The sequence below is a fragment of the Moschus berezovskii genome, chromosome 24 (assembly GCF_049115385.1).
Source record: "Moschus berezovskii isolate FMDL1 chromosome 24, NW_MosBer_1.0, whole genome shotgun sequence".
Lineage (NCBI taxonomy): Eukaryota > Metazoa > Chordata > Mammalia > Artiodactyla > Moschidae > Moschus > Moschus berezovskii.
In genome coordinates this window covers 28,473,986-28,489,800 of record NC_142483.1, presented here as the reverse complement: position 1 = coordinate 28,489,800, position 15,815 = coordinate 28,473,986, and the positions used below count along the sequence as shown (strand labels likewise).

Below are 15,815 nucleotides of genomic sequence, written 5' to 3'. Positions count from 1 at the left end.
ATACCTGGGTTCAATCCCTGGGTCTGAAAGATCCCCTGGAGAAAGAAATGGCTTATTCTTACCTAGAGAATTCCTTGGACAGAGGAGCCTGGTGGGCTATAGTCCATGGGATTGCAAAGAGTTAGAACAGCTGAACAACTAACACACACATACACACACACACATTCTTCTCAGTACATATCATCAGAAGGCACATGATGCTGGTTTTCCTAATTACTGGTGATATCTCATCCCTTGGGTAGGATAGTACTTGTCAGGTTTCACCATTGAAGAATTACTGTTTTCCCCTTTGTAATTAATTTTCCCCTGTGGAGTAATCCTTTGTGATTATGTAAATATTCTGATCTGTTTCTCTTCTAATTTTCACCCAATTTTTTTTTTTAGATTTTCTTATAAAATTGGTTTTACTTGGTTTTCTTAGCATTTGAATATATACCAAATGAATAGCATTTGAATATATAATATATATATCAATATACATAAAAAACCAATCATTATTTTTATTTATTGAAGTTTATTGCCTGCATCAATACTGCATCAATCAGTACATCAGTTCTATAATTGTTGCAAACAGTAATTTTTTTATCTATTTCATTTCTTCTACATTTATTTGTTGATGTTCTACAAGTTAATTTTTTTTTTTTTTTTTGTAGATTTAACCCTAAAGTAATAGACTTGGAAACAAACTGGGATTTCTCAACATTTTTTCAAGTAGTTCTCAATCCTAACATCTGTGACCAGATTATTAATGTTCACTGCTATAGTGCAGAATATATGGAGGACTGTATCAATACAGAAAATGCAGAATAGGTCTTCAGGAATAGCTTTCCCATTCTACTGTCAATATGTGTGTTTGATGGTGACCTGCTGTCCTACCAACAGTGTAAGTGGCATTGGAGTCATTTTGCTGGCCTCATCTGATTGCATTTTTACCAGAAGCATGCTTTTAGAAGATTCCTGGTGAGATTTGCACTGGAGTCATAGCTAATTAAGTGAACTAATGCATGGTAGAGCAGAAAGAGCGCAGAGGCAACATCTGCTGGGAGATTGAGTAGTACAGTTCTTGTTCCTGTTCCTCAGTGCCATCACTGAGGATGTGAAATCGCAGGAGTCATGTTTTCACTAAGTTACCTTGCAAGTTCTAAAACTTTCTTTTATTCTGTTCGTCTACTTGGGAATCAAAACCTAGAGTTCACCTCATTAGCATGATGTCTTGGTCAACTGGGCTAACAAGCCAAGGACAAGGATAAGATGTCCAAAGTGGAGCCTGAACCCAGCGACCTAGTGATGAAATCCATAATCCAGTTAAATTAGCAGTGGGAGTGTAGCCCCAGCACTGGGTACTGTTTCATGTTACCTCTATGCATTCAGCTACATCATTTGACTCACACCTCCACTTCTCTTTGTTTATCCTTGACAGTCATGGAAACCCACTGAAGGATCCCATTACCCCTGTCTTTGAGGTGATCCCTTTCTCAAGTGTTAGCTTGCACAGTACCTATAAGGTTACCTCTGTTGCCATGGTTGTAAGTAAAAGAAATGTTCTCTCCAAGAATAGACTGCAGTTTCTAAAGAACTTTTACCCTTCAGGCATGAAATTCTAGAGTTCTGTATAAGTCTTAATTAAGTTTCACCATATGAAAGCACTGAGAACCAGGCAAAATCGTATTATTCTTGGTTCATCCATTGTTTGGGATGAACTCCACGCACAGGTCAGATAACCTTGACAATAAGTACTGGAACTTAAAATATGTTGCCTTGGATTTCCAGGACAGTGGTTAACTGAAAGGTGAGGTGGGGGCTAAGATGTGGAAAAGAATGTGGGGCTTTGCAAACCAGGCACTGTCCTCTCCTCCTGGAATGAGACTTTTCAAGGATCCTACCTCTGCATCCCCCCGGTGCCTTCCTCCACCACAATTGTGTTGGGGCCACTGTGTAGGTGGCTGGAGCAGCCAAATTCAGACTTAAATTGAAGAAAGTAGGGAAAACCACTAGAGCATTCAGGTATGACCTAAATCGAATCCCTTACGATTATACAGTGGAAGTGGGGAAATAGATTTAAGGGACTAGATCTGATAGACAGTGCCTGATGAACTATGGATGGAGGTTTGTGACACTGTACAGGAGACAGGGATCAAGACCATCCCCATGGAAAAGAAATGCAAAAAAGCATGTCTGAAGAGGACTTACAAATAGCAGTGAAAAGAAGAGAAGCTAAAGGCAAAGGAGAAAAGGAAAGATATGCCCATTTGAATGCAGAACTCCAAAGAATAGCAAGGAGAGATAAGAGGCCTTCCTCAGTGATCAGTGCAAAGAAACAGAGGAAAACAACAGAATGTGAAAGACTAGAGATCTCTTCAAGAAAATTAGAGATACCAGGGGAACATTTCATGCAAAGTTGGCTCAATAAAGGACAGAAATGGTATGGACCTAACAGAAGCAGAAGACATTAAGAAGAGGTGACAAAAATACACAGAAGAACTGTACAAAAAAGATCTTCACAACCCAGATAATCACGATGGTGTGATCACGCACCTAGAACCAGACATCCTGGAATGTGAGATCAAGTGGGCCTTAGGAAGCATCACTACGAACAAAGCTAGTGGAGGTGATAGAATTCCAGTTGAGCTATTTCAAATCCTAAAAAAATGATGCTGTAAAAGTGCTGCAGTCAATATGGCAGCAAATTTGGAAAACTCAGCAGTAGCCACAGGACTAGAAAAGGTCAGTTTTCATTCCAATCCCAAAGAAAGGCAATGCCAAAGAATGCTCAAACTGCTGCACAGTTGCACTCATCTCACACACTACGAAAGTAATGCTCAAAATTCTCCAAGCCAGACTTCAACAATATGTGAACCATGAATTTCCAGATGGTCAAGCTGGTTTTAGCAAAGGCAGAGGAACCAGAGATCAACATCTACTAGATCATCAAAAAGGCAAGAGAGTTTCAGAAAACCATCTATTTCTGCTTCATTGACTATGCCAAAGCCTTTGACTGTGTGGATCACAACAAACTGTGGAAAATTCTTCAAGAGATGGGAATACCAGACCACCTGACCTGCCTCTTGAGAAAACTGTATGCAGGTCAGGAAGCAACAGTTAGAACTGGACATGGAACAACAGACTGGTTCCAAACAGGAAAAGGAGTACGTCAAGGCTGTATATTGTCACCCTGCTTATTTAACTTATATGCAGAGTACATCATGAGAAACACTGGGCTGGAAGAAGCACAAGCTGGAATCAAGATTGCCGGGAGAAATATCAATAACCTCAGATATGCAGATGACATCACCCTATGGCAGAAAGTGAAGAGGAACTAAAGAGCCTCTTAATGAAAGTAAACGAGGAGAGTGAAAAAGTTGGCTTAAAACTCAACATTGAGAAAACTAAGATCATGACATCTGGTCCCATCACTTGATGCAAATAGATGGGGAAACAGTAGAAACAGTGGCAGACTTAATTTTTTTGGACTCCAAAATCACTGCAGATGGTGATTGCAGCTATGAAATTAAATAAGACGCTTACTCCTTAGAAGGAAAGTTATGACCAACCTAGACAACATATTAAAAAGCAGAGACGTTACTTTGCCAGCAAAGCTCCATCTCATCAAGGCTGTGGTTTTTCCAGTAGTCGTGTATGGATGTGAGCATTGGACTATAAAGAAAGCTGAGTGCCAAAGAATTGATGCTTTTGAACTGTGGTGTTGGAGAAGACTCTTGAGAGTCCTTTGGACTGCAAGGAGATCCAGCCAGTCCATCCTAAAGGAGATCAGTCCCGAGTGTTCATTGGAAGGACTGATGTTGAAGCTGAAACTCCAATATTTTGGCCACCTGATGCGAAGAAGTGACTCATTGGAAAAGACCCTGATGCTGGGAAAGATTGAACGTGGGAGGAGACGGGGCAACAGAGGATAAGATGGTTGGATGGCATCACCAACTCAATAGACATGAGTTTGGGTAAACTCCGGGAATTGGTGATGGACAGGGAGGCCTGATGTGCTGCAGTCCATGGGGTCGAATGAGTCGGACACGACTGAGTGACTGAACTGAACTGAACTGTGTAGGTGAAAAAACCCACAGTGAGGTTCATATTTGCCTCCCTACTCTTCTAGAGCTGTCCCAGCCTGGTACTTTTCATACCTCAGCTCCTATTTCAGCATTTGTAATATTTAATGACTCTTCTAAGTTAGAGAAATATTTGGCAGCTTCCTTAAAAGTATCTGTTTAAGGTCTTTTTATCTGCTGAACTTCCATTTACTAAATTGAAAAGTTGGTGTGTAAAATATTGTTCAAATGACTCATCTAAGATTCTGATGAAGCAAAGGGGTCACAGGGTGGCAGAGAAGTTGGCAATAATTTTCAATATATTTTATTAATCTTTAGGTGTTGTTTTTTTTAGTATTTGAACTAACACACTTGATCTTCTCTCCAATTTTAAGACAAATTTGACTTAACGGGGTCCGGTCTAATTTCAGACTCAAAGATGTTTTTTAGCCCTCCCTGGAAGCTCCCCTCCCTATGCATGAGTTTCTTTTTCTTTGAAGAGAAGGGATTCAGCCTTTCTAAAATTTAAATCTTGATCAGCACCTTCCTCACCTGTTGGATTAACTGCTTCATCATCTTTCACCAGATTAGAAAACCGCTGTCTCTTGCCTGAAAGACAGAGGGCGATTGATTTCTGCAATCAACCTGGCTTCTTTGATTTTATAATCTGCTTCTAGAGATTATAGGCGAGCTTTGAATTCCAAGGCTCTGGGCCTGTCAGCTTTTGAAGCAAAAAACTTTGAAGCAGATCTTCTGCCTCAGGTTTCAGAAGGAATACTTAGATGTTGGAAAATGAAGTTAATTTGTTTTCATTCTGTAATAGAAGGGAAACACAGATAATTATCACTGCTGATATTGTAATATCCCGGATTTGGGGGTTGTATTTTTTATTTTATGAGTTCTAAAAGAATTGTTGTTACTAGTTTTTTTTTTTGAGAAGCCCAGTCAAATCATTTGGATACTTGAGAGAAAAGCATAAACCTTCTAGAAATTCTCATTGAGCTAACTGCTCCTATAAACCTACCTAGCGTGCTTTTACTTAAAACTACTAAATTACTTACCACTGATACTCTTGGTGTAATTACAAAACTCTTCAGCCCAGATTCAACGGGTAGAAAGGAGAAAGAAAAAGTGCAGGGCAATTTGCAGACCTGCGTTCTTAAACACTACGCAGTCTAAGTACTAATTATACAGGATTTACACCAGGAGAGGGTTATATGGAATTGTTTTAGCATGTGGTGATGCTTATAAGCTAGCATCTTACCAAAAAAAAAAATTGTTTTTTAAATAAGGACCCTAGTCTACTACTCAGTGTTGAATTTATCATACAATGCAATAATGGTATTTATTTATATCATCACATTTAACAAAATAAAGGTATATGTGAGTATTATTGATAGAGGCAATCCCCCACCCCACCACATACACACTTGTTCATCCTTTCCTGAGTAAGTATTCCTGTTAATTACAGCCTCAAACTCCTATTCTTCTTTGGGATCTTAAAAAATAAAATACTGGAAAAAGGATAAATTAAGATTCATCAAACTTCAGTATAAAAAAACAATTTTAGTCTTTTAAGCATTTGCTGTAACTGGTTCTTAAAGCTTTACATTTCTCTATAAAACTATAAATATTAATTCAATAGTCTCATTGACACAGAAGTGGAACTTACATTTTAAATAATATTTGCATTGTATGTGTACCAAAATAATTGCTATGATGCAGGAAAACACTGAACAAACTAAGAAAATCAGAGCGTAAAAATGAACTTAGATAAAAATTATTCATTCATTTAGAGTCTGTCTGAATTTTCAGTCATGTGTGTTCCTTCCAGAATACTGCTCTCAAAACACTATTTCCCACAGCTAATTAAAGCGCGCACTCTCCCTCTCTTTTATACACACACACACACACACACACACACACACACGCTTCCCCTTAACCCTGGATGCGTCTCTCCACGCCCCCCTCCCTTTCCTCTGGAATGGTATGATCTGCATTTGATCGTAAACTGGAGGTGCCAAGCTGTGACAGCTTCCCGAACTCCACAGCCATTTGCTCCGACCTAGGGCAGCCTGTGTTCAGTGATGCTTTCCTTTTCCACCGACAGGGGCAAATCGAAGTAGACAGCGAAACCGTCTTCAGGTTAGCGGCGCTCATTTTACAGGTGAGAACTGACGAACCGCTTTTTACCCGCTCGTTTTGTTTGTTGGGTTTTGTGAACTGCCTGAAATTCTGAAACTTTCGCATAGGCCAGTAGCTACTGGTCTAAAGTCGCCTGGTTGTTTGCCAGAATAAAATGTGAGCCACCGTTTTCTGTTGATGAGGCAGAATGTGGCACTGTGAATCTCAGAAGAAAATGAAATTTAGACTTCACTGAGGAAGGAGCGTTAAGACCATATTCCTGGCAAAGAGCTCTGGGTGACTTGAATTTGGGAGGCGGCAGTTGTCACAACAGCTGTAATTTGCATTTAAATTTAGTAACTTTTGTATACTTTTTCTTGAGGTTGAGTTAAAGAGCCCTTTAATTCTTAAAGGCATGCATAGTAGAAAAAACAGTGGGTTCTATGCTGGTTTTAAAAAAGAAAGTAAATGGCATGTGTTGGTTTATCTGTGTAATGATTTAAAAGGTCTGCATCCAAACTAAAAAGGGTGCTGCTCTGGTAGACAAGCATTTATCACGTGATCTTTGAAACTTAAAAGGAGAAATAATCATCTATGCGTTTTCAGATAGATTTGTCTGTTAAAAACAAGAAAAATTAATGAGTAATAGCAATGTCTTAAATGCCACATTTTTCTCAGTGGTGGTAAATAGGGAAAATGTTCCTTGTGAAAAAAAAAATTGAAACAAAACTGTCATTTTCAGAGTGAAGAATGATCAAGAATAAAAATTCTTTTAGCTTGATTAACATCAGTACAAACTGATCATCTATCTTTTTTTTTTTTTTCAGGAAGCCAAAGGGGATTACACCAGGTATGGTTCCTTTTCTGATATAACTATGCTAAATAACTCACTGAATCTTTTAATGCTATTTTAAATAACAATGGATCCAAAATCAAAAGAAAGTAGATCCCTAGGCGAGAGACGGAGGTCTCTTTCCTCTTCAAATAGAAACCTATTCTTTTTGTGAATGAATCCAGGCAATGAAGCTTTCCAAGCTGGAGTGACAGGACTTGTTCTCAGAAATGCTCCAAAGTTCTATTTTCTGTCATCTGTTAGCAAATGAAAAAATCTATAAAAAGCTTGTGTAACCCATGCTGATTTTTTAAACTTATACTAATCCTGTGTTAGAAGAGATATACTATAAGCACAAAAAGATTAAATCCATCAGCTGCTTAGTTAAGGGATTAATAGGGGCTTTCTTTTTGCAGCTGCCCTGAAGGGGCCTCACCCTTCATACACTTGACCTAAGAGTTGTATTGTTGCCACTGGGACACTTACTGGTCCTAACTGCCTAACTGGCCAAATCATCAGAGAGTGTTTATATTTGAATTCACCCTCCTCTGTCCTCTCCATTCTGTTCTTTTAATGAAATAGTTGCCGTTGGAGTAGTAGAAAGGGTTAAAGGTGGAAGCCAGACCTCCAATTCAAAACAGCTCACAGGCTGATGACCGGCTGAAAGCCTCACCTCTACCGTGTTAATGTTCCACTCTGGGTAAACTTTACCAGTAGATTATTTACAGATCAACTAGTATTCATTCCCTGCCAAGTCTTTGACTAGTGTGCTCCTTAACAGACTGATAACCAGATCATGCCTTCCAGACCTGAAAACTTGCAGTCACAGTCACGCTTCACTTCAGAAACTTGTGCACTTTCCACATCTGCCCATTTAATTTGGTAGAATGACTGAGGCGTCCATTTAACATGCCACGATCCACTCACTGCACTCTCCTTTTAGCTCTGTTTTGTGATTAAAAAAAAAAAAATTAGGTTAGTAAATAAGCTTTGAAGGAATCATAAAAATTACTGAAAGCACAAGTCACTCAGTTGTGTCTGACTCTGTATAGTCCGTGGAGTTCTCCAGGTCAGAATACTGGAGTGGGTAGCCTTTCCCTTCTCCAGGGGATCTTCCCAACCCAGGGATTGAACTAAGTTCTCCTGCATTGCAGTTGAATTCTTTACCAGTTGAGCCACAAGGGAAGGCCAAGAATACTGGAGCGGGTAGCCTATTCTTTCTCCAGCAAACCTTCCCTGATAGCTTCCTTGATAATTTTTTTTTTAATTAAAAGAAAATGTCAAGGCATAAAAAGAAGATAAATTAGTCTCTAGGTCATTAACATCAAGAGCGGCTGTGTTCTCCACTCTTGTCTTCCCTGGAGGAGCCATATTTCCTAGGAAGATCAGATATGCAAGGAATTCCTTCGCTAGGGGCTGAGTCTGAAGTTGATTTATAAATGAGGGCTTTCAGGGCCAACAACTCAGACTCCACTGTCTGTGGACTGCTAACCCTTCCTCCCCCACTTTCTCCTGGTCAAGCATGTGATGGACACCCTCTGAGCCTCATTTCCCCATCAAGATAATGGCACCTCCTTCCCAGGTCTCTTGTGAGATTAACTGTATGGAAACATTGCCCAGGGCGGTATCTAGTGTGCAGCAAGCTCTCTATACACTTTGGCTGTTACTATTAACTGTTAAAGTATCATTATTTCCCTCTTCATTATCATCATCCTGTCCCATCTCTTGGCAACCTCTGAAGAGGTTTTTGGGACCTACACGGGTGTGAAGAAGCTGTAATCACATGGCAGGGGAAAGAATGAAAAAGAAAAAGGTTGATTCCACAAACCTCCTTTAGGGAAAATGGCTTGCCTGAGGCAGAAGTCTTAAAAAGAATGTAGCCCAGACCTTTTAGTCCTAAGATGTCAAGTTTGGAGAGTTAGTCTGGCCAAACCCAAGTCAGTCATTTTCCTTAATTTCAGTGTGTTCCTGGTGCTTTCCTGAGTGATTATTAAAGAAATGGTGGACAATGTTTTGAAATTGTCTGAACCATGCTGAGTAGTTAGAAGGAGCTTGGGACTGGGAATCATGAAACCAGCACCATGACATTGAATGAGCCCTCTGCTCCTTCTCAGCCTCAATTTCCTCATCTGTAAATTGGGAGTAAGGAAAATGGGACTTGGCCCGGTAGTTTTGGCGCTATGAATAGGTTCAAGGACTTTGTAGATTATAATTTGTTGTACGAGCATTAGTTATTGCTGATGAGATTGAAAGAATAGGAAATACGAGCTTTTGTCATTGGGTATATAAAGAAGCAGAATTTTTGCTCATTGTCACCACTCCTTCCCTATTTGAGCTCCTCCTCCCCTGAATGGAGAGGGTATATTTTTCCTCCAAAGTTTTGTTATAAAACTAATTTAGGAAAATCAGGCAAAAATAAAAAGTAGCATTTGTGGCAATGTTACGTACTGTTTAGAGCAAAAAGACATTAGAACCAGACAGCCTCACTGAAGTCCCAGGTCTGCCCATTATTACCTGTGCAATCTTGAGCAAGTTATTTAAATTTACCAAGCCTCAGTTTCCTCATCTGTAAAATAGGGCTTTTATTAGTATATACCCCATAGAATTGCTATGATGACTGATTGAATTAATATATATAAAGTGCTTAGAATGGTTCCTCCAGTCGCCACTTTCATATTCCATCAAATTGATGGACATAATCTACCACTCCTCTGTTGTCTTAAATATGAATTGATTCCCATTTTTTTGCTAATATAAATAATACTTTGATGAACATCTTTGTGTAACTGGGATTGGAGTTATCTGTGATTATTTTTCTAAGTGATGTTTCTCCAGTGGGAACAAGCAAAGGGAAATTCCTCAAAGGAGGTAAAGTATGAAGTGCTGAAAGGGAACTTATACATGCCTGATACTTCCTTGATTCCTTCCAGAGAATCTGTTTTTCTACCCAGAGCTCCCTCGGTGACAATTCTGAACTCCACATCTCTCTTGGCTTACATGCCATGGCTTTTAGAACTTCACTGAGTTTGCTCACTGAGGTTTAATTATGGATCAATAAAGATCCTCAAATACTACCCTCATGGAGTAGAGCCAGGTGGCATTTTTAATTAAAACACTGATTGAACACCTAATTCTTGAGGCTGCTCTGGGCCACCCACTCCTTGTAAATATCTCATTCTTTCTCAAATTTAGCATTTCTAAAGCTGAACCCACCAGCATCCCAACCCCCAGACCAACTCCCCCGCTGCCTCCCCTTGTATAAGCTCTTTCTCTCTTGAATCACCTCTCGGGATTTTCCCTTTTCCCTCCCACCTTTCTCCTCCACCTCAGACAGCTCCCTTTCCTTCTCTCTATCAGAACGCCGGCTTTCTCAGCCGTCAGTCTCCTCCAGTCAGCCTGATTGTAAAAGTATGCATGTGTGTGTTGATTGTTTGACTGCTTTCTGTAACATTATTTTAATAGTCCATGCCTGATTTCATTCAGTTCCCACCACAGTTTTATCATCACCATTTAACAAATTAATGGATGGAAATTTTAGGCCAAACTCACATAATGAGTTCCTAGATCTGTTCTGATTCCATTCTGTATACATAATACCCACACATAACCCCCTGTTATCTTCCTAAGACATAAATGTGATCGTTGTTGTTGACTTCCACACATCTCTTATTTCCCATTGCATAGACATCCGCCTTCCAAAACCCTAACCTGGCATTCAAGGCCCCATATAATCTGCATTAAGGCATTTTAACCGCCCATGCTCTACCATTCATACTGCTTATTATTTGCTCCTGACTCTCTTCTCTTTTCTTTACATACCCTATACTGTTTTGCCATCATGGCTATGTTCAAATTCTTCTCCCTAGAATGCCTTTTAAAACAACAATCCTCCTCCTTATTTTGTTTCTGCCCTCTTTCCTTCAGAGTATTTTAAGTTAACACTATCATAACCAAGTAGAAAACCTTGCTCTCTGGAAAGTTAATTAAAATAGTGGCGTGAGGACTTCCATTTTCTTTAAATAGTTGACAGCCTGAATTTCCAAGTCAGCCCCTAAGCTGCAAAGATAACAAGCTACTTGGGTAACACAACACAGACAACACAGGATTCCTGAAAGCTGACACGGCGAGACACGGCGAGGTTTTATCACCGAGCCAGCTGCAAATGACTTTGTAAAAACAAGGCATTTCTTTTCTTTTCTTTTTTTAAGATCCTAGAAGGTGGAAATTACCAAGAAACTATGTGACTAGGGCACTTTTGCTTATAAGAAAAAGTGACTACAATTTCATTTCAGTGCTGGGTCAGAATGATAGCATATTGTCACCTAGCTTCAAATGGGTAGGAATAATGCACAATTTACAGCTGTGCTACGAAAATAGCAGCTGTTTCCCATGGGAAAGGAACTTCTCTGGATGCCTTGAGAGGAGTTAATGAAGGGAGGGGAAAAACAAAATCAAAGACTTTTAAAGAACATGTCCTCCTACTTGTTACACCTCTAGAGCACCTAAAGCTCTAAAATATCATTCCATTTCTGGGACCTTTAAAATCAGTGACTATGTTTAAAAAAAAAAATCAGCTCCATGGGCTAGGTGCGATGCTGAATATGTCCTTACATCAATGGGAGGCAGATGTGAAGAGGAGCTTTGGAATTTAATTGCTTGGGTTCAAATCCAGGCCCAGGTACTTGCTGTAATACTATGGATAACTAACTTCTCTGGAATCTGGAACTCAGTTGCTTTGTCTCTGTTGTTTGGCTTTACAATTGCTATTAGTGTTAATCCACTGAACCTTCCCACCAATCCTGTGACGACAGGCACTAGTGGTATAACCATTTGACAGAGAGGGAAACTGAGCTGTGGAGAAAGTGAGTAGTGGACTGTCTAGGTCACATGGCTTCAAGAGTGGCCCAGTTAGGACTCCATGCCTGATGCTCTTGACCTTTGTCAGGAGTCTCCTTTTTAGTATTCTAACACAAACTTGTAAGAATCATTACCTTCTGTGCTGACAGAATAAAGAAGGCTGACTTGACAAAAATTTAATGTTTCTGTCCGATATCATGCCAGAACTTTAATGAATCAGCAAAGAGCTTTTGTGAAAAACCTAGTAAGAAATGACTTTCTTTCTCTTGGTGTTATGGCTATTTTAAGGCTTGATTTAAAGATAATTCTCTTATCAATCAGTTCAGCACATTAATATTTTATTTATTTTTAATGATTGGTAAATGCTTCTACGTGTCAGGCTGTTTTACATGTTTTTACAAACAGTAACTTATTAATCGTCATCTCTACTCATGAGGTTGGTGGAATATTATTCCCATGTTACAACTGAGATTAAGAAACTTTGTGTGGGTAACATTTATATTACTCATATTATGGTTTAACATTTCCCCATGACTTCGCCAGATGTTGAGTTGTTACATTGAATAAACATACAAGATAACAAATAGGGAGCTGCAGACAAATAAGCGTGGGAACTATATCGTTAAAAGCAGAAACCAACAAATACTATAAAGCAATTATGCGTCAATTAAAAATAGATAAATTAAAAACAAAGCTCAACAGAGTTTAAGTTCTTTTGATCAATTTCAAATCCACTCATGTGCATGGCAGATCTCCCAGAAGAAAACACATAAACAGTGTTTCCCACACTTTCTTGTCCCTGATGTTCGAGCCTCTTCCCAGATAAGTGTTCTGTGCACTTCACTTTGTGAAGTGGGGGCTTATTTATTTGGTGAAAGCTCAGTATTAAAATGCTTTTAAAAGATAAGCAATTCCTTTTCTTTGTACTGTCTGTCAGATTCTTGCATCTCTCATTTTTAATTCCAATAACTCAGGGTAAACATTCATCAAATTCTGAACTTGCTTTTTCTGAAGAGCCCTGAATTTGGAAAGAATCATCCGTCCCTTACAGTGGGTGCTTTTTCATCTGCTCTGCACATAGAGTATTAGGGCTGCCCCCATATTATGTATTGGAACCCTCATTTCACGCATGATGAACTAACAAGTGACATACCCGTGACAATTCAGGTTGACAGAACCAGACCTACAGTCCCCAGGTCTCCCCTACCGTCTCAGAGAACCATTCTGACTTTCACTTGTATCAGGAGCCCTCCACAGATCCTTGCTGTCCCTGATGGAAGGCAGTGAGGGCAGCAGGCAGTGGACTCTCTGGTAAGTGGTGTTATCAGTGGAGTGGCCCCAAGTCTAATATTAGTCACTTGAGGAGATAGCTTAAGAGTGAGAAGGCAGGAAATGAGCACTCCATCAGCAGTGACCTTGGAATGCTTGGTCTTTTTCTCATTGCTGGACCCTGTTCACCCTTGTATTCAACAGATTAAAAACCGAATACCTACAATGTACAAAGCACTGGACCACTAAGGGCTGTGATGGAGGCAGACTAAGTTTCCGGTCTTTTACTACTTAGCCACAGTCATTTTACATCCTTTATAAGAGACACTGGAACGTTCTGGGCCCTGGATTCAGACAGGCAGACATGAGTTGAGTGAGACAAGCCTTCCTCATCTACTAGTGATGTGACTTTGAGCCAGTTCAAGCCAATGAGCCTAAGGTCCCTTTTAAAAAATTTATTTACTTTTAACTGAAGGGTGATTGTTTTACAATATTGTGTTGGTTTCTACCATATATCAGCATGAATCAGCCATAGTATACATATGTCCCCCGCCCCCGAACCTCACTCCCACCCCATCCCACCCCTCTAGGCTGTCACAGAGTTTGACAGCCTAGTTTGAGTTCCCTGAGTCATACAACAAATTCCCACTGGCCGTCTAGTTTATGATAGTGTTTCCTTGCTACTCTCTCCGTTTGTCCCACCCTCCCCTTCCCGCCCCCCCAACGCCTGTGTCCACAAGTCTGTTCTCTGTGTCTGCGTCTCCATTGCTGCCCTGCAAATAAGTACATCAGCACCATCTTTCTAGATTCCGTATATATGCATTCAGTTCAGTTCAGTTCAGTTCAGTCGCTTAGTCGTGTCCGACTCTTTGCGACCCCATGAATCACAGCACGCCAGGCCTCCCTGTCCATCACCAACTCCCGGAGTTCACGCAAACTCATGTCCATCGAGTCGGTTATGCCATCCAGCCATCTCATTCTCTGTCGTCCCCTTTTCCTCCTGCCCCCAGTCCCTCCCAGCATCAGACTCTTTTCCAGTGAGTCAACTCGTCGCATGAGGTGGCCAAAGTATTGGAGTTTCAGCTTTAGCATCAGTCCTTCCAATGAACACCCAGGATTGATCTCCTCTAGAATGGACTGGTTGGATCTCCTTGCAATATACGATATTTGTGTTTTTCTTTCTGACTGACTTTGTATAATAGGTTCTAGGTTCATCCACCTCCCCTAAGTTCCCTTTTCTTCAAGGGATTCGTTGTGAGAATTGCATGAGATCACTCGCCTTTCAGGATGCCTAGTACAGAATGAAGACTTGGTACTTGGGACTTTGCTTCCACTAAGTCTGTCGAGGATACAGAGATGCATTGTTGTTGTTTTACCATCCTAACTTTTTCCTTTTTTAATGTATTTATTTTTGGCTGGGTCTTTGTTGTTATGCCAGGGCTTTCTCTAGTTGTGGCGAACGGTGGCTACTCTTTGCTGCAGTGTGCGGGCTTCTCATTGTGGTGGCTTCTCTTGTGGAGTACGGACTGTAATTTGTGGACTTTGGTAGTTGTGATGCACGGGTTTCGTTGCTCCAAGACATGTGAGATCGTCCCAGAAAAGGGATCAAGCGTGTGTCCTGTGCATTGGTAGGCACACTGCTCCCCAGTCAGCCTATCAGGGAAGTCCCATTTTAAGTTGCTGGGCAACCATCACCACATCCATCTCCAAGGTCTTTCATCTTGAAAAAATGGAAACTCTGTACCCATTAAACAATAACCCTGCTCTCCTTCCCCCCGAGCCTCTGACAGTCACCATTCTACTTTCCATCTCTATGAATTTGCCTATTCTGGATGCCTTATATAAGTGAACTCATACACTATTTGTCTTCCTGTGACTGGCTTCTTTCACTCAGCATAATGTCCTCATGTTTCATCCATATCGTACCATGTGTTAGAATTTCCTGTACTTTAGGACTAATATTCCACTATATGTATTTACCATTTTTGCTTATCCCTTCATCTGTGAGTGAATACTTGGGTTACACCACTTTTTGGCTCTTATGAATAATGCTGATATGAACACAAATATCTCTTTGAGCCCTGAATTTCAATTCTTTTGAGAAGAGAGATGTATTTTTAAAGAGAGTCGCTGGCTTCCAGAGACTCCACCATTCACTGGAGTGGGGGTGGGATGAAGGCATTGGAATGTAGGATGGATATCAGATCCTTGTTCTAAATCATGAGATCTTATCAAAAATAACGCTTAAGAAGCTCAGTACTTACACTAGAATAATTTTGTAGGTGAATATTTATTGACATGGAAAAATGATTACAATATAGAAAATAGAAAAAAAGCGCATGTATCATCCTTTTTTAATAAAAAAACCATGTATGCCAATATATTCAAATATATGATACATGTATAAAAACTAGTCTGTAAGTTATAGCACAGTGCAGTAACCTCTAAATTGTTTTGTTCATACAGCCCCATTCATTTGTATACTTCTAATTATTTATTTCATTATATAGTTACAGACATGAAAGTGAAAGTCACTCAGTCGTGTCCAGTTCTTTGCAACCCCATGGATTATATAGTCCATAGAAGTCTCCAGGCCAGAATACTGAAGTGGGTAGCCTTTCCCTTCTCCAGGGACTCTTCCCAACCTAGGGATCGAACCCATGTCTCCAGCGTTGTGGGCAGATTCTTTA

The 15,815-nt window shown here is 40.1% G+C and overlaps 1 protein-coding gene across 7 annotated transcripts in view; it reads left to right on the top strand.

Annotated features, from left to right (window-relative positions):
- The window catches only part of FRMD4B (FERM domain containing 4B), a 365,056-nt gene that overhangs the window by 280,831 nt on the left and 68,410 nt on the right, over positions 1–15,815 (top strand). For all 7 annotated transcript variants that reach the window (XM_088831932.1, XM_055414295.2, XM_055414297.2 and 4 more), the window contains 2 exons: positions 6,154–6,210; positions 6,995–7,017. In XM_088831932.1, the coding sequence (XP_088688058.1) occupies positions 6,154–6,210; positions 6,995–7,017 (80 nt within the window). The remainder of the gene's footprint in view (positions 1–6,153; positions 6,211–6,994; positions 7,018–15,815) is intronic.